We start from the raw sequence: 17,633 nt of genomic DNA, 5'->3' as shown, positions 1-17,633 counted from the left end.
CACTCGACGGCTTCACCAGGGACGAAACGCACAAGGACTCACTCCACCTCATCGTCTTACACACCTCTCCCCAAACCCCTGTGCCCACCCACCGTGTTGGCTGAGCGTCCACGCGAGTTCGCGTGTGTGTGCGCGTGCGTGTGTTCCTGTCTGACCCCTGGCATGCTTAGCGGTACCCCCCCCCACACACACACACACATACACACACATGCTTCCGTGACAGTAGCGTCGTATGCGCTCACACACACATTTACACACACGCGCATTTACACACACACACACGCTCACCCACGTCCACTTAGAGCCATGTTCCAGATTAACTGTTCCTCTGAGCGTTCCCGGGCCCTGCGGTGTGAGGCATGTGGGCGGGGGGGCGGGGGGGGGGGTATCGAGTGTCCACCGCTAATGCAGTTAGGTAATAAAGACATCTGTGCAGCAGTGTAAATGAGTCCTGTGGTATGTCATAGCTTTACACACTGAATGTCCCTCACGAAATGCAGTCACATATGTACCGGGGCAAAGAGATGTGTGTTAAATATGTGTGTGTGTGTGTGTGTGTCGGTGCATGCACAGACCACTGCCTGTGTGCAATGCAGTGTATGGGTTTGACTGTTTTTCTAGGTGTGTGTGTGTGTGTGTGTTGTTCTTACTGGAGGTTTTTTCCCCTCATTCTGGGAAAGGAATTACAGAGGGGAGTGATTCCATTTAGAGCCTTTAAAGCCATTATTGTAAACTCAATCAAAACATTGCTGGGATGATGACTAAAAGCATAGCTTCCAGCCTTCCAAGCTTTTCTCTCTCGATCCCCCCCCCCCCAAACACACAGGCTCTCTCTCGCACAGACACAGACGCACACACACAGCTCCATCAATTCTTAAAGGTCCCGCTTGCCCTGCTTGCGGTGTGTATTCATCAAACCAATCATCTCGGTGCTGGCGTCCATTCTCCGTCTCGTCTTTGGAAGCCATCTTCTTACTTGGCCTCGGTTCGTCTCTCTGTGAGAATCCACAGGGCGTCCGCAAGCGTGCAGAAGGACTGTGCGCGGGTGTCCGGCGGCAACCGGACGGAGGACGACAGGAGTTTGCGCACAAATCGGGGGTCTCGGATCACCCCCCGCCCCCCCCCCCACCCAAAACGCCGTCGCTCTTGGCCGGGCGCACGCAGTTCTGCCTGCAGTCGCCGCCGCCGCCTGCTCTCCCGTTCAAAGGCCCGTTTTCTAATCTGTGCCCCAGTCATGGCGGTGTCATCACGGGGCGAGGAGGAAGAGGAGGAGGAGGCCTTTGATGCTGCTGCTCTCTCACTGAGGAAGAGGGAGAGGTGGGAAGAGGGAGAGGTGGGGGGGAGAGAGAGAGTTCTCACTGAGGGGGAATATGCAGAGCGCCGAGGAAGCTGTGTTATGTCATCTCTGGGAGCCGGGCCTCGGCCACATGTCAGAGGGGATTGGGCCGGCGAGTCGTGATTGGAGGAGCGGCAGCTGGTTGGCTGAGCTGAGGCGCACACGCACCACACTGTGTGCACGCGTGGTGGTGGTGCAGGCGTACAGCAGAGGCCAGCGGGGAAGCGGTTGCTGATTGGCTGGGGTGGACGGGTCCCGATCGGAGGGAGGGGGAGGGGGTTAGCCGAGGAGCTCAGGAGGGCGTGTGCGCGGGTGTCGGAGGTCAAGCTGTGGGCGGCACTGTAATCCTGTTACTGGTCTCTCTCTGTCTCTCTCTGTCTCTCTCTGTCTCTCTCTGTCTCTCCTCCCTAATCCTGTAGGAGGGGAGGGAAGTGCTAACAGTGTGTGTGTGTGTGTGTGTGTGTGTGTGTTGCCTATATGAATATAACTAAGCATAAACAGACCCAGCAGGAGCCGTGCGTCAACAGCTTTGAATCCCAACCTGCGGATGACAGGCTAACAAGCCCTTTCTGACTCTCCTGTGCGTGTGCGTGCGTGTGTGCGCGCGTTTGGGTTTCTGTGTGGGTTTCTGTGTCTGCCCGAGGGAGATAACGCCTCAACTTCCCGAGGCTAAAAGCAAATGCTCTTTTTGTCGAACCAGACCTTACCACAGCCTGCGTGTCACCTCAGTGGGAGGACCTGAAGCCACTGGAGCTACCTCCCCACTAATAGGCCTTGTCGGGACACAGCAAAAGTGTGCGTGCGTGTGCGTGTGTGTGTGTGTGTGTGTAGTTTTACCGTGCCATGTTGTCCTCTACTGAGGAGGTCAGGTGTCCTCGTACGCTGCATGGGTGACAGGAGAAGCCAGCCAGGATGGCTCGGAGACTCCTTCTCCCCAGTCCGGGATGGGGGACAGGAACGTGAACAGAGGGTTAGGCAGGACTGACACACGCAGCCACACACACACACACGCATGCATTCCTGCACACGTATTCCTGCACATGTGTCCCAGGAGGAGCTGCGGGCTGGAGCCAAGGTCTGCCTGGACTGGAGCCCGAGCTCTCTCTTCCTTCCTCGCGTCCGTCCATCTTTCCACCTCTCCTTTTGTCGATGCAGCCAGCTGGAACGTCAGCTGGTCCTGCAGGGCACCCGCCCTGAATACTCTCTCACAAGCGGACTCACGAACAAACTCACACATTCACTCACTCACTCACAAACTTACAGTCACTCACTCATTAACAAACTCACTCACTCATTAACAAACTCACAGTCACTCACTCATTAACAAACTCACTCAGTAACAAACTCACTCACTAATAAACTCACACACTCACACACTCATTCACTCACTCACAAACTTACAGTCACTCACTCATTAACAAACTCACTCACTCATTAACAAACTCACAGTCACTCACTCATTAACAAACTTACTCAGTAACAAACTCACTCACTAATAAACTCACACACTCACACACTCACTCACTCAGTCACTCACACACACACACAAACACACACACACACCAACTCAGACAAACACACCAACATACACACAAACCCACTCAAAAACATACTCGTACACACACACACACACCTTCACACACCCAGAGCTCCGCCCCTCCACTATGAGAGTCATTAACCGTACAGTGATCATGTTAGAACCCAACTCGGGTGACTCATTTATCCAAGTGCAGAGGAGCCCGTGCTGCTGCGTCAGAGTGCCCGTGCCGCTGCGTCAGAGTGCCCGTGCCGCTGCGCCAGAGTGCCCGTGCCGCTGCGGCAGGCGCGTTTTCATATACTGGAGCGGCAAGAACGTCCAATAAAGGGGCCCCGAATGACAGGGACGGGGAGACGCAGAGCGGTGCGATGGAGGGAAACGATTTTGAGCTTGTTGCCAGGGTTACCCCGTGTGCCGCGAGGTCTGTTTGGTGGGGTTTTTTGTGTGTCCCGTGGGCGCCTGTGCACGCGCGCTGGCCGTGTGCGTGTGAGAGTGGTTCGTCGGACTGTGTGCGTGGCCCCAGTTAGAGCTCGCTCACCGTCGCGCGTCCCGGTAGCCGTCGACGACACGGCGGGGCGAAGAGTGGGGGATGTGCTCTTGTTGTTTGTGCGTTGCTGTGGGTCTGACGCGTTCCGCTCTCCTCTTCCTCCCCCAGATCATCAGAAGCTGGAGCGAGAGGCCCGCATCTGTCGCCTGCTCAAACACCCCAACATAGGTGAGTGACCCCCCCCCCATCCCCCCATCCCCCCCCTCCAGGCAGGATGACAAGACATAAAAGGAAACCACGGTGGGGCACGGCTCATTCAGGGACTCCCCCGCCCCCCAGTCTTCGCCACCGAGCCCCCCCCGCGCGAAAAAAAAAACACGCCGGCGCTCATTCTCCCGCTGCCTCGCCGTTGCCTAGCAACAGGTGAAGGCTTCCACTGAACGTTTGACCACTGCCGTGGGAGAAGAAGAAGAAGGAGAAGAAGAAGGGGAAAAAAACAACCCAAAAAGACGGAATGTAGGTAGAATGAAAACATCCCGATAAAGACATGAACAAAGAACACGCACGTTTTTCGGAGGTGGAGCGGCGCGTCGGGGAGAGACTCCCCACGCAGCCTGCCGCGGGGCCACAGCTCACTGTCGGGCCCTCGTCCCCACGGCTCAGGGGGAGGGGCTGCGTGGATGGGCGGCGGCTGGTTCACTGATGCCCATCACTGGGGCTCATTTGCATGGCTGAGGCTGGATTCTGCTCTGGACAGAATAGAGGATCTCATCCAACCACCTCTTCAGGCAAATGCAGGGAAATATCCAAGTCATCACCAGGGCTCAAGTCAAACCTCTCTGCTGAACGTGTGTGTCTGTGTGTGTGTCTGTGTGTGTGTGTGTGTGTACGCATACAGAATGGCGTTCGTGTCTGTGTATGTGTGTGTGTGTGTGTGCGTGTGTGTTGAAGAGGAGTCTGCGATGGGGAGTTGTGTGTGTGTGTGTGTGTTGTGTTGAAGAGGAGTCTGCGATGGGGAGTTGTGTGTGTGTGTGTGTGTTGTGTTGAAGAGGAGTCTGCTATGGGGAGTTGTGTGTGTGTGTGTGTGTTGTGTTGAAGAGGAGTCTGCTATGGGGAGTTGTGTGTGTGTGTGTGTGTGTGCGTGTGTGTGGGCGGAAGCCCTAGCGTACAGACCGAGGATGCAACATGTAATTACAAAGCAGAAGATAAAGAGCAGCAAAGCGAGGTGGGGAAGGAGAGAGAGGAGAGAGAGGTATGGAGGGGGGGCACGATAGAATACGTAGGTCAACGTGACAGCCACCCCCCCCCCCGTCTCACCCCCCCGTCTCACCCAGTCCCATCTCCAAATCAAGCAAACACACACGCACGCACTCATCAACATGAATCACAAGTCAGACAAATTGGCCTCACACATACTGTGTGACCGTTTTCCGCCCCTGTTCACTTGCAGCCCAAAGCCACAGCCACCCTGCACTCTCTTTCTCACGCTGCCTCTTTCTCTCTCTCTCTCTCTCTCTCTCTCTCTCTCTCTCTCTCTCTCTCTCTCTCTCTCTCTCTCTCTCTCTCGCTCCCCTCTCTGCCTTTGGCCCACTCGCTTTCCCTTCCCCCCCTTCTCCCCCTCTGCCCGCTTATGCCTGCTTTCACCCTCAACCTTTTTCCCTCTACATCCATTATCCCCACCTGTCTCTCCCCTTTCTCTCTCTCTCTCTCTCTCTCTCTCTCTCTCTCTCTCTCTCTCTCTCTCTCTCTCTCTCTCTCTCTCTGTCTCTCTCTCTCTCTCTCTCTCTCTCTCTCTCTCTCTCTCTGACTCTCTCTCTCTCTCTCTCTCTCTCTCTCTCTCTGTCTCTCTCTCTCTTTCTTTCTCACTCTTTCTCTTTCTGTCGCCCCCCCCCCCTCTTGGCCTACCCGCCTTCTCTCTCTCGCTGCTTGTCCTAGATTGTTCCTCGTGCCCCAAGGCCCTCCCTCTCTCTCGCTCTCTCTCTCTGTCTCTCTTTTTCTCACCCCTCTCTCTCTCCCTCAGTCTCACTCTCCTTCCTCTTTCTCTCTCCCCCACTCTCTCTCTCTCTCTCTAAACCTTTCTCCTCTCCCTTTTGCTCACCCCTCTCAGTGGGACAGCTTGTCATGTTTTCTGCTTGGGCTGCAGATAAACTCCTAACAAAGGGAGCAATTGAGAGAGAGAGAGAGAGCGAGAGCGTAGAGAAGAAGCGTGGAGCAAGTGAAGGAAGGCAGGAATTGCACAAGGAGCCCTCTGCTGCTGGTCGGGCTGGTTCAGACAAACCACATATGACCACACACACACACACAGCAGGCCGATCTCCATGTCAGTGGAACGTCACGTTGGTACGGTACAGCAGATAGAACACGAAACCAGACAGATCTCTTCATGTCAGCATTTGCTTCCTGTTCCACCCTTACAACACGGTAGCCACAGTGTGGAACCTGCTTACACTCCCGCGCACACCAGCACACACAGGCACACACACACAGTCAAACACACTTTGGGACTCATCCGATCTATTTTCTCGCCGTGTGGGCTGTTTCTGGAGCCCATCGCTGCGGAGCCCTTTGTTTCCGTAGAGGGGTGTTTGTGTGTGTGTCCATCATCAGGCCAGCGTGTGTAGGATTGCGGTAGCAGCTGGGGAGCCTGATTTATGCTACACACACACACACACACACACGTGCACTCCATTGTCTCACACACAGGTCAGAGGTCACTTTGCCCTGCATGTTTATGTATATCGTATAATGGATGTTATATAAGGGGCATTCTTAATTGGCGCTGTACATGCAACAAAAAGGGTTTTCTTAACGCGCGAGCACACTGCACACATCTAGTTGGGGTAGGTAGGTGTGTGTGTGTGTGTGTGTGTTCACGTAAGGGTGTGGGTCCTTAATCTCATTTTGGGGAATTACAGGTCACAGAGGAAGTAAATACACCTGGGGGTGTAAATGATTGTGAAGGGTGAAAGGGATGACGAAAAGGGGAAATCGAGAGGGGGAAGGAAAGTGAGTTATGGCCGAGGGGGGTATACAGTGAGACTGTGTGTGGCTGTGGGTGTCTGTGTGTGTGTGAGAGAGAGAGAGAGAGAGAGAGAGAGAGAGAGAGAGAGAGAGAGAGAGAGAGAGAGAGAGAGAGAGAGAGAGAGAGAGAGAGTTAAAGAGATAGCACTAGTATGATATGTTGGCGTTGTTATCTGACTCGTTGTGTTTACGGCCCTGTCGTCTGATGTATATCCACTGTCTGGTGAAGGCACGCACACACGCACACGCGCGCACCGACGCGTCCACACAGCAGTGGCCGTCCTTCATGGCCTCGTTGCTGTAGAGTGTGCGTGTGTGTGTTGAGAGGGTGGCAGATGTAGGTGGGTGGACGCCCCGTCAAGCGTGTCCCTCTAACCTCCTCCCCCCTCCCCCCCCCCCTCTCTCTCTCCTCCCGTCTACAGTACGCCTGCATGAAAGCATCTCAGAGGAGGGCTTCCATTACCTCGTCTTTGACCTGTGAGTACGCACATGCACGCACACGCGCATGCACACGTTTATTGTCCTCCCTCGCTCCAGTCTATGTTAGACTGAGTGGCTCTCAGTGGGTCAAGTGGCTGGGGCCTGAGAGCCCTTAGTGACACACAAGTTGCTGGGACTGCACTGATAGTGGCACAGGGCTGGGACATGGGGCCGGGGACATTGGGACAGGGATAGAGGAAGGGGGCATTGGGACAGGGATAGAGGAAGGGGGCATTGGGACAGGGATAGAGGAAGGGGACATTGGGACAGGGATAGAGGAAGGGGACATTGGGACAGGGATAGAGGAAGGGGACATTGGGACAGGGATAGAGGAAGGGGGCATTGGGACAGGGATAGATGAAGGGGACATTGGGACAGGGATAGAGGAAGGGGACATTGGGACAGGGATAGAGGAAGGGGACATTGGGACAGGGATAGAGGAAGGGGACATTGGGACAGGGATAGAGGAAGGGGACATTGGGACAGGGATAGAGGAAGGGGACATTGGGACAGGGATAGAGGAAGGGGACATTGGGACAGGGGACATAAGGACGGGGGGGACAGGGGACAAGCAGACTAAAAGCAGACTTGGGAATATTGCTACTTCACTCTCCCCCTTCAGCTCGACACCATACTGTGTCTGTCTTCCGTTTGGGAAAAGTATACTGTACTGTTATCCACTGTAACGAGTAGACATTTCCCTTGGTCACAGTTTTGCTCAAACAACCATCTTTTGTGTGTGTGTTACATGCAGGTAAGCTTTGTGCGCGCGCTTGTGTGTTGGTGCGCGTGTCTAAATGTGTTTCGCCGGTGTCCAGATCTGCTTGCTCCCTCCCTCCCTCGCTGTGTGTGTGTGTGTGTGTGTGAAGGTGTGAGCCATGTCTACAGATGGGAGTCCATGTGCTGTGCTAAGATGTTGTCTCTCCCCCCGTCTCAGTGTCACTGGAGGAGAGCTGTTTGAAGACATTGTCGCCAGAGAGTATTACAGTGAAGCCGACGCCAGGTGGGTGCACTCGTGCGCCACACACGCACACACGCGCGCGCACACGCTTGGAGGAAACACACAGAGGAAACGGGGCACACAAACACAGCGCTCACCCTAACACGTACGCCAAAGCACACGATGGCTTTTTCGATGCAAGCCCGGCCCGCACGCAGACAACACTTCCCCATTCTTGACTCCTGACACAGGACGTTACCCCGCCCGCCCCCCCCCCTCCCCCCCCCCTCTCTTCTGGGGCCTGCAGCCTAGACGCCCAGACACAGACCGCACCGCATTAGCACACTGACGCTCTCCCACCCAAGGCAAGGCGTTAGCCTTCACAAGCTGCGTGTGTGAGCTGGGAGGAGGGGGGGGGGGGGGAGGAAGCCGTCAGCCACCAGAAGGACAAAGGCCCGGCATGGGAACAGGCTGGAGGTTCCAGGCCCACGGGGCCTGACTGTCCCTGCCTCCCAGGAGCCTGCCCTGCTGTCTCCGCTGCACACTTCATCAAGCAAGAGAGGAGAGGGGGGGGGGGGGGGGGGGGGGCAAAATGCCTGGGGCAGGGGGGTTATGACTTCTCACAAGTACAGAGAAGAGATGCGGGGGGGGGGGGTGTTGATAAGAGGGGTGGACAAGGAAGGAGACTGGGAAAGAGATCGAGAGAGTGAAAGTGTACGTATATGGATGTGTGTGTGTGTGTGTGTTTACGCTTGAAATGGGTCAAGTAAGACAGATAGACAGGAGGAAGAAAGGAAAATGGGTCCCTTTCTCTGGGAAAAGGGCCTGGTGTCTGTGGAACAGGATGGAATGGAACGTGGGCCGCCGATTTGGCCAAATTTGGCCAGAAGAAGGGACGAAGATGCGGTCTTCTCCTGGTCACTTCTAAAGAAAGCTCTAGAGAACACGGAGCCCTCCTCTCTTCCACCCTCGCTTGCTCTCCTCGTCGACTCCGATTGTCTGTCTTCTCTTTTCTGCTTGAAATATCGACCCTGCTTCAATTTTTGGGCTTCAGTCGAGGTAGAAAGAAGGCATTTGCATGTATCTAAAACCGCAATGAAATGGGGAGCACAGCATGAATGAGGCCTAGATTTTCCTTGTGATACAGTACGAGAGAACACACGCACACAACCACAACCACAAAAATGCACACGCCAAAAGTCTGTCCTGTTCAACCACCCATATCTTCCTGACACATACGCCAGTCCAACAACAGCCCAATATTAACAGTGACAGTTCAGGCCAGCCTACTAATGAATTTGTGCTAATGGGCACCATTCACCTTGGAAAAGGGTAAATGATGTTATTTTGGCAGGAAGCAGCCATCGTTAGAAAAGAACCAAAGAACATCTCACTTTTCAGTTTGGCAAAAGCCGGCAAAAACCTCCGAATGATATTAGTGCGTACAGTAGCAGTCCAAAGTTTGGACACATTTGAGTTTGGACACATTTTCGGAAAATGTGTCCAAACTTTTGACTGGTACTGTATATACTGTGTGTGTGTGTGCTTGTGTTCATGGTGGGCGCTATGCTATGACAGATGTAAGTGAAAGGAGCAGTAGGAAATGAGCCTTGGCGCGAAGGTGACTTGGTAAACGTATCTGCTGTCTCACCAGCTTTTCTGACTCAAAGAAAACAAGAGTGGGACAGGGAAAAGGCTGAGGCTTGCTCGCAACGGCTCCTCTGGCTTCACAAACGCTGTGGATTCAGTTACTCTCAAGCTGTCGTTGCCATGTTTCTATCGTGCTGCCACCCCCCCCCCCCCCCCCCACCCCCCCCCCCACCCCCATCTGTTTCTCTCTTTTCGTGTTCTGTCTCTCGGAAATCTCAATATTTCTTTTTACCTCGTTCTGGGTTTCCCTCCTTACAGGTAATTCTATCCTGTTAGCTGACTTTGAGTTTCCTTTCTTTGCATCATTTGCTTTGACTGCATTTAAGTTATGGATAAAGGGCCAAGCTCACATTGAAATAATGGTAAAAGTCTTTGGTGAGTTTTACTCCTTTTTATCAACCTTTTAATCTCAACTCCCCTCCCTCCCTCCCTCCCTCCCTCCCTCCCTCCCTCCCTCCCTCCCTCCCTCCCTCCCTCCCTCCCTCCCTCCCTCCCTCCCTCCCTCCCTCCCTCCCTCCCTCCCTCCCTCCCTCCCTCCCTCCCTCCCTCCTTCCCTCCCACCCTCCCTCCTTCCCTCCTTCCTTCCTTTCCTCCTTCCCTCCCTCCACAGCCAGTGCATCAACCAGATCCTGGAGAGTGTCCACCACATCCACCAGCATGACATTGTGCACAGGGACCTCAAGGTGAGTCATCCATCTCCACGGCGACATCATCCCAACCACCTGGGAAGGCAGAGAGATGTCGATCCGCCTATATTGTAGCACGCACGCACACACACACACACACTCACACACATCACCCCTGGATACACCTCCGTGTCACAACGACGCACACGCACGTCACACGCACGCAGGGAGATGAAAACGCAGACAGGCACGCCACCCGTTCGTGCGTCACGGCGACAGGGGGGGATAAGTGATTGGAGGAGGGGCTGGGAGGCAGACTGTGTGCTCCAGGTGCTTATCATGCCCTGTCCGTCTGCCCCGCTCTTCCCCCCCCCCCTCCCCTCTCCTCCCCTCCTCCCCCCTCCTCCCCCCCCCCTCCCCCCTCCTCCCCCCTCCCCTCTCCTCCCCTCCTCCTCCCCCTCCTCCCCCCCCCCCTCCCCCCTCCTCCCCTCCTCCCCCCCCCCTCCCCCCTCCCCCCTCCCCCCTCCTCCCCTCCTCCCTCTCTGACGTCAGCAGACGGAGTACCATTCAGGAGCTATTTTTAGCCGGGATGAAGCCACTGTGGATAGACGCAGACAGATGTATACTAGGAGGCTTATTCTGAAAGGACGGTGGGCTCTGCGGCGTAGGAAACGAGTCGAATCTCCGTCGGTGGCGAGGCGGGGGTTATTGTGGAATGGCCCGGTGAGAGCAGGGAAGTGCAGGGGAGTAGTGAGGCCCTGCCGGCAAAATGTGTCCGTTGGTTAGTCTTTGTTCGGAAGTTGCCCACGGTAAACTACAACTCCCATCCGCACTTCTACACCCTGTATGTCATGTCGAGGTCTCACCCCTACACCGTCATCAATCGGTTGGCAGCCATTGAGATTTAAAATATGCTTGATCACATAGTAAGGCCGGGTCAATAATGAAGCGCGTGCGTAATCCACTGTGCCATGGTGAGGTTTAGGTCTCCTCTCGGCCGCTATAAACGCAGGGTTCTTTTAGTCTTTTGAAAAAGACTGGCAAATGCAGAAGGACAACGGACAATTAAGAGACAGGGACATCATCGACCTCCAGCCGCCTTATAGATAAGGAAGACCTCCCCCCACATACGTGTCCAACTCCACTGACACACGGCGTGGGCATTCTGCCAACATGCCCTCTCTGGAGGCAGGATGGCTGAAGGTAAACAAGGGATGGGGAGGGGGTGGGGGGGGTGGGGGGGAGAATGCGCTACTGGTGACTGCCCGGTTGCCATGGCAACCCCTGGAGGGGTGATGTCACCGTGCTGCAGCAGCAGAGCAGGGACTGTAGGGGGACTCATTATGCCACCTCGAATCCGTCACCCGCGGGTGTCATCTCCATCTCTCTGGCCCTCTCTCATCGTCGCATCTCTTTCAGTTGTCCTCAAACCTTTTTGGGGGGGACCGTTTTGTCTTTCTCTCCCCATTTCCTCTTCCTTTTTTACCCCCAACCCGTCTGCGTATCACTGGTCTCCAGTGAGCTTGTGTGCGTGTACGTGAGAGAAAGGAAGAGAAAGAAAGAAAGAGAGACATAGAAAGAGAGTGGGAGAGAGGGAGAGAGAGAGAGAGAGAGAGAGGGAGAGAGGAGAAAACAGCCTGGCAGGCGGAGAGACCGTAGAGAAGACTTGGTAAAAGAGTCACGCGTGAGTTTGTCTGTGGTGGCGTCATTAATCCTAGTGTTCTTGAGGGGAGGGGGGGGGGGGGGCAACCCACACCGCTGCCCATAGGGACAGGGCTGCTGACATCACAGACCCTCCTGGCTCCTGTTGTCTCCCTGCCTGATGTATGAGGTCTAACAAGCCCTGCTACTCGCTCCTGTTTCCTCTTGGAAACACCCAGACTGCAGGGAGTTGTAGTCTTCTAGCCCGACCAACTGCAATGGCATCGCTGGTGTCTTTAATGACGGCCCACGCAGAGCTCCTGGTCCCTGCCTGATCCTCTCGTGGTCCGACACAGACAATATCATCTTGTGGACCGAGACCACCACATGGATATTGGTTTTTCCTTCTTTTTGACAGATGAAAAACTGTGACCATGGCACTCTATCTCCATCGGGAGATAAGCCCTAATAAGATAAGCTCTACCCATTAAACCCCAATGTGCCTGTTCAAATTGCTAATGTACTTTCGACTGATGCATGTACCAGTTCCAGTGTTCAGTGCAGTCTTCGTGTTGTGAGTGACGCTCTTTGTGTGTGTGTGTGTGTGTGTCCACAGCCAGAGAACCTGTTGCTGGCCAGCAAGTTGAAGGGAGCGGCGGTGAAGCTAGCAGACTTTGGCCTGGCCATCGAGGTGCAGGGAGAACAGCAGGCATGGTTCGGTAAGCAGACACTTTCCAGGGTGGATTTGATTTCCTGGGTAGAACATTTGCAGAACGTGGTAGCAGACCGGTGCTGTATGTAAAAAAAAGAAAGAAAAAAAAAACGGTCTGTTTTTTTAATTGGATGAACTTCCCCTCCACACACCTACTCTGATGGGATCCTCAACAGAGCCTAACAGGCCTTACACACACATTACTGGGCCTTGATTCGATCCAGCCAGAGAGAGAGCTTGAAGCCACAGCCTCTCCTCCCAGCCTCTCAGTGAGGCCTCCATCCTGCAGCCTCTCCTCCCAGCCTCTCAGTGAGGCCTCCATCCTGCAGCCTCTCCTCCCAGCCTCTCAGTGAGGCCGCAGTCCTGCAGCCTCTCCTCCCAGCCTCTCAGTGAGGCCGCAGTCCTGCAGCCTCTCCTCCCAGCCTCTCAGTGAGGCCTCCATCCTGCAGCCTCTCCTCCCAGCCTCTCAGTGATGCCAGCGTCCTGCAGCCTCTCCTCCCAGCCTCTCAGTGAGGCCTCCATCCTGCAGCCTCTCCTCCCAGCCTCTCAGTGAGGCCAGCGTCCTGCAGCCTCTCCTCCCAGCCTCTCAGCGAGGCCGCCGTCTTGCAGCCTCTCCTCCCAGCCTCTCAGTGAGGCCAGCGTCCTGCGGCCCTCAGAGACCCTCCACCAGCACTCTACTGGAGGGCCGGCTGGCTCCATCCTGTCTGGAAGAGATTGATACAGGAATACACCCCCATGGGCGCCCTTCCATTTGGTGTTTGATGGGGTTTTTATGAATGGTCGGCCGAGTCTCAATCAGTCAGTGTGGAGTGGCGGGGGTGGGGTGGGGGGAGGGGGGTTACTGAGATGAGTGGATCTCAACGAAGAGATTTGAGGTTGAGATGGGGCTTCCTGTCCCGCTGAGGTCTTGGTGTTTCTTGTCTGATGGTGTGTGTGTGTCATGCCCTCAGGTTTTGCGGGCACACCTGGCTACCTGTCCCCAGAGGTCCTGAGGAAGGACCCTTACGGCAAGCCAGTGGACATCTGGGCCTGTGGTGAGTGTGGCACGCGTGCTCACTGGTGCGTGCGCTCAGAAACTTCTGTAGACCATGCCTGTGGGGTGTGTGTGTAAGGCACGTCCGTGTGTATGTGTGCACGTGTTATGGGTGCCTGTGGCGGTTTGCGCTAATCCTCTGTGTGTGTGTGTGTGCAGGCGTGATCCTGTACATCCTCCTGGTGGGCTACCCTCCCTTCTGGGACGAGGACCAGCACAAGCTCTATCAGCAGATCAAGGCCGGGGCCTACGACGTGAGTTCCGACCATCTGCCTCGCACCCTCTCCTCCTCCCCTCTAGCTACACTGCAGACCGCTGGATCCCAGCAGATTTGTGGGTTGTGTGTGCGCAGCGCGGACCAGCGGGGGCTGTCTGGTGTGTGTTTAGAGTTCACAAAGAGGGCCGGTGTGTGTGTGTGTGTGTGTGGACATGCTCACAGGTGGGACTCGCCACGGTAAATGAGTAGAAGCAATGTGTCGGCACTGAATGACGCCGTTTGTACGGGTGCGTCCGTTTTCTTTGCCTGTGTCCAAATAATATGACTGCGTGTGTGTGTGTGTGTGTGCGTGCGTGCGTGTGTGCACGCACGTCTGAGGGAGTGTCTGGGTGAGGCTATGGGAGGCCAAACCAGAGGCTTTGGGGAAGCAGCGAAGTGCTTTGGAGTCGGGCTAACAGGAGCTTTTAGCAGCACTCAGGCCATTAGCACTGCACCGAGGGGAACTGAGGGCGAACGTGACTTGAGAGAGAGAGAGAGAGAGAGAGAGAGAGAGGGAGAGAGGGAGGGAGGGAGGGAGGGAGGGAGGGAGGGAGGGAGGGAGGGAGGGAGGGAGGGAGGGAGGGAGGGAGGGAGGGAGGGAGGGAGGGAGGGAGGGAGAGAGGGAGGGAGGGAGGGCCTCCAAAGAGCCTCGCGGGGGCTTCGTTCTGGGGTGTGTGCGCCTTTTGAGTGTGTTTCCGCGCGCATGCCGCGTTGCAGACAGACACATTTGATCCCTGGCAGGCGCTCTTCATAGACACACACACACCCACAGTCCGTCAAGCCGAACATCGACCCAAGTGGTTCCGGTCCAGATTGACGCCCACATTCATTTCTAATTGGCTGTGATAGAGAGACGTGTTTCCTGACCGTTGATCCTGTCAGAGCGAGCCCTCCGCTGCACTAACACAGGGCTAGGAGTCAGGAGACACATACACACACCTGCAAATAACACATGGCTCAGCTGGCCAGTGTGGCTTATATACAGTCCTGAGCATAAATCTAGATGGTCAGTATATATACTAGCTCGAGAAACGACCTGCTATACAGTATCCATCTTAGTTGTGTTTGAATGAGTCTCCTCTACTGTGTACGTGCCATACGCATAAGGAGTATTTGCCTCTCCTGATTCAAACCGGGATATTGCTCATTACGACTCAAGTAAACAAGTAAATCAACGATGTTCATCTACCCGGTTATTATTTCCTATTCCTCTGGGACATTCGAATGCATTATGGATTTTAATCTGCATGATCCGAGGGGATGGCAGTTCATTAGCGCACATAACGGGAGTGGAGTCAATAAGGAGTCACGACTGCCTTTGTTTGTCACAAACCTGGCAACCCGTTGGCTGTTTCTCCTGATCGAGCATAATTTCCTACCCCACACGCAGATTAGTGTCCTTTTCTCTCTCTGGACAGTCTAATTTGAGATTTGATTAAGTGTCGAGTGATGGCAAATTGATACACAAGTAAATCATTTAATGCCTTGGTAGTTGATTGTGGTATGACCGAAAAGATCCAATAAATATGTTTTTTTTTTTCACGAGGCAATTAAAAGTCCTTATTATTCCCTTAAAATGAGATGTCAGTCTTCAACATTTGGCAAATTCTGGTGCTGTCAGAGAATGCTTGTGTGTGTGTGTGTGTGTGTGTGTGTGCTTGCGTGACATAGGGGTGCATGATGGACACGTGTGATTAGAAGAACATTAGCTGGGGTTAACAGGAGCAGAAAACAGCCCTCCATGGACCAGGTCCTACTGGACTCTGTCCTTACACTCCCCCGACTGGCCCCCAGTCCTACACCGCATCACCCACGGAGTGTGGGTGTAGCTACAGCACATATGGCTTTGTACAATGTGTATCAACCCGCCTCCATCATACCCCTCCCCCCTCTCTCCTCCTCCCTGCCCTGCCCCTCTCAGTTCCCCTCTCCAGAGTGGGACACCGTCACCCCCGAGGCTAAGAACCTGATCAACCAGATGCTGACCATCAACCCAGCTAAGAGGATCACTGCTGACCAGGCCCTCAAACACCCATGGGTCTGCGTAAGTACCCCCCCCCACCCCTCCGTCCGTCCCCCCATAACACACACATCTGAACCCCCCTCATGGACATCTAGTATATCGATATCTACTGTCACCCGTGAAGCGGTTCTATTAGGTATGTCAGGTACTTCGGAGGGCTTCCCCATCATCTGTCTCCATCCGTAGTTTATTCCGGAAACTCTTTCTTGCTGACGGGTGACTCCATCCACCCCCGGCTCCCTCTCTCCGAGCACATCCGCTCTTATGTTAGATCTGGATCCTCCGCCCCTGTTCTCCTGGATGGGACTGGATGAAGAGCCCCCTGCGGTGCTTGTGTTTCCGGAGCGCCTGCTCTCGCGGCGGCCCCGCTCCTCTGTTCCGCCGCTGTCGCGGGATTAACCTGCGTTCACCCTGTTAGTGGCTGCCGCGAAGGCTTCTGTATCGATCGGTCGATGACGGGGCCGATGTTCACCTCCTCCTCTCTGTTTTTTTTCTCTCTCCCGCTCTTGTGATCTCCCCACCTCTCCTCTCGCCCTGGTCTCTCCTCCTCTCTTCTTTGGCTTCTCTCTCTCTGTGATCCCTCCTGGGGTCTCTCCTCTCTTTGTTCTCAATCTCCCTCTCCCTCTCCCTCTCTCTCTCTCTCTCTCTCTCTCTCTCTCTCTCTCTCTCTCTCTCTCTCTCTCTCTCTCTCTCCTCTCTCTCCCATGCAGCAACGCTCCACCGTGGCCTCCATGATGCATCGCCAAGAGACCGTGGAGTGCCTGCGCAAGTTCAACGCCCGGAGGAAACTCAAAGTGCGTGTGTTTAAAATGTGTAAAATCTGTCTTGTCTCCTTTAGTCTCTCTCTCTCTCTTTCCCTCTCTCTCTCTCTCTCTCTCTCTCTCTCTCTCTCTCCCTCCCTCTCTCCTCATCTCTCTCTCCTCATCTCTCTGTCCTCTTGTTCTCTAACCCTGGTGTGTTTCCTGTCTTCCCAGGGAGCTATCCTTACTACCATGCTGGTGTCCAGAAACTTCTCAGGTGAGAGGATGAGTACTTAAGGCACTCCGGGTCGTAACCCCATTTAGTTTCAGCTCAGTTAAACGTTTAGAAGTTGTAAAGTCCAAGTGTCTGGGGACATTTCCATGTTTTAATCCTACCGGGGCCTCTTAGTGGGCTCCCAGAATGGGCTGTTTGTCCTTACCAAACTCTTTATTTGATTTGATTGCACGCTACTTATCGTCTGTTCAGTACAGCAGTATCCCAGTTGATGAACACACGCCCTGTTACCACAAGCGTACTTTTGAAGGCTGGTCAGTTCACTCGACAGCGTGGTGTGATGGGCCGGTGTGCACAGGTCATGCCCCCATGAGACACTGTCACTGCCTCTGGTGGTGACCACCCATATGGCGTCAAAGGACGTTTTGTGTTAGCGTTGGGGGGGGGGGGGGTGTAAGTATGGCGAAGGCTGTCCCCGGCAAGGACGGCTTTCAGGGGGTCCCCAAACGAGGGCTGTGTCAGGGTGTGTTTGGGTGGGGGTAAGGGGAGGACGTGGGGGGGGGGGGGGGGGTGTAGGAGGGGACTCAGCGCTCACGCAAGGCTCCGCCCTCCTCCCTGCCTGGCCCTGTCCAAACTGAACGCCTCTCTGTCCAATAGTTGGCCGACAGCACACCAGCCCTGCAGCCACCACCAGCACGGCTGCTATGGCACAGGAAGGTATGTCCGCTGAAGGGGGCGCGGCAGCCTGCCGCTGCCCACCGGCCAGTGACCTCCACCCCGCTCTGGTAGCATGTGACCCCGGGGTACCCCGCCTGTCTGCCCCTCTGCCCCCTCCCCCACCCCCTCGCCCGTCTGCACACTGGCACCTGGCTGTTCTTGAGTGGTCCCGTCCGAGCGTCCAAACATCGTCACGCAC

The 17,633-nt window shown here is 55.0% G+C and overlaps 1 protein-coding gene across 9 annotated transcripts in view; it reads left to right on the top strand.

The window, feature by feature from the left end:
- Window positions 1-17,633, top strand: part of camk2g2 (calcium/calmodulin-dependent protein kinase (CaM kinase) II gamma 2) — a 56,151-nt gene that overhangs the window by 19,860 nt on the left and 18,658 nt on the right. For 5 of the 9 annotated variants that reach the window (XM_084708841.1, XM_084708839.1, XM_084708835.1 and 2 more), the window contains exons 3-13: window positions 3,529-3,588; window positions 6,804-6,858; window positions 7,799-7,864; window positions 10,062-10,134; window positions 12,335-12,437; window positions 13,381-13,464; window positions 13,623-13,717; window positions 15,641-15,763; window positions 16,453-16,536; window positions 16,717-16,759; window positions 17,375-17,434. In XM_084708841.1, the coding sequence (XP_084564967.1) occupies window positions 3,529-3,588; window positions 6,804-6,858; window positions 7,799-7,864; window positions 10,062-10,134; window positions 12,335-12,437; window positions 13,381-13,464; window positions 13,623-13,717; window positions 15,641-15,763; window positions 16,453-16,536; window positions 16,717-16,759; window positions 17,375-17,434 (846 nt within the window). The remainder of the gene's footprint in view (window positions 1-3,528; window positions 3,589-6,803; window positions 6,859-7,798; window positions 7,865-10,061; window positions 10,135-12,334; window positions 12,438-13,380; window positions 13,465-13,622; window positions 13,718-15,640; window positions 15,764-16,452; window positions 16,537-16,716; window positions 16,760-17,374; window positions 17,435-17,633) is intronic. The other 4 variants (XM_084708842.1, XM_084708840.1, XM_084708843.1 and 1 more) reach the window with 1 other exon arrangement.

The sequence above is a fragment of the Hypomesus nipponensis genome, chromosome 11, assembly GCF_054491055.1.
Source record: "Hypomesus nipponensis isolate SF chromosome 11, ASM5449105v1, whole genome shotgun sequence".
In the NCBI taxonomy this organism is placed as follows: Eukaryota; Metazoa; Chordata; class Actinopteri; order Osmeriformes; family Osmeridae; genus Hypomesus; species Hypomesus nipponensis.
Note: the sequence above shows the minus strand (reverse complement) of the source record. Positions and strands in the feature narration are given on the sequence as shown.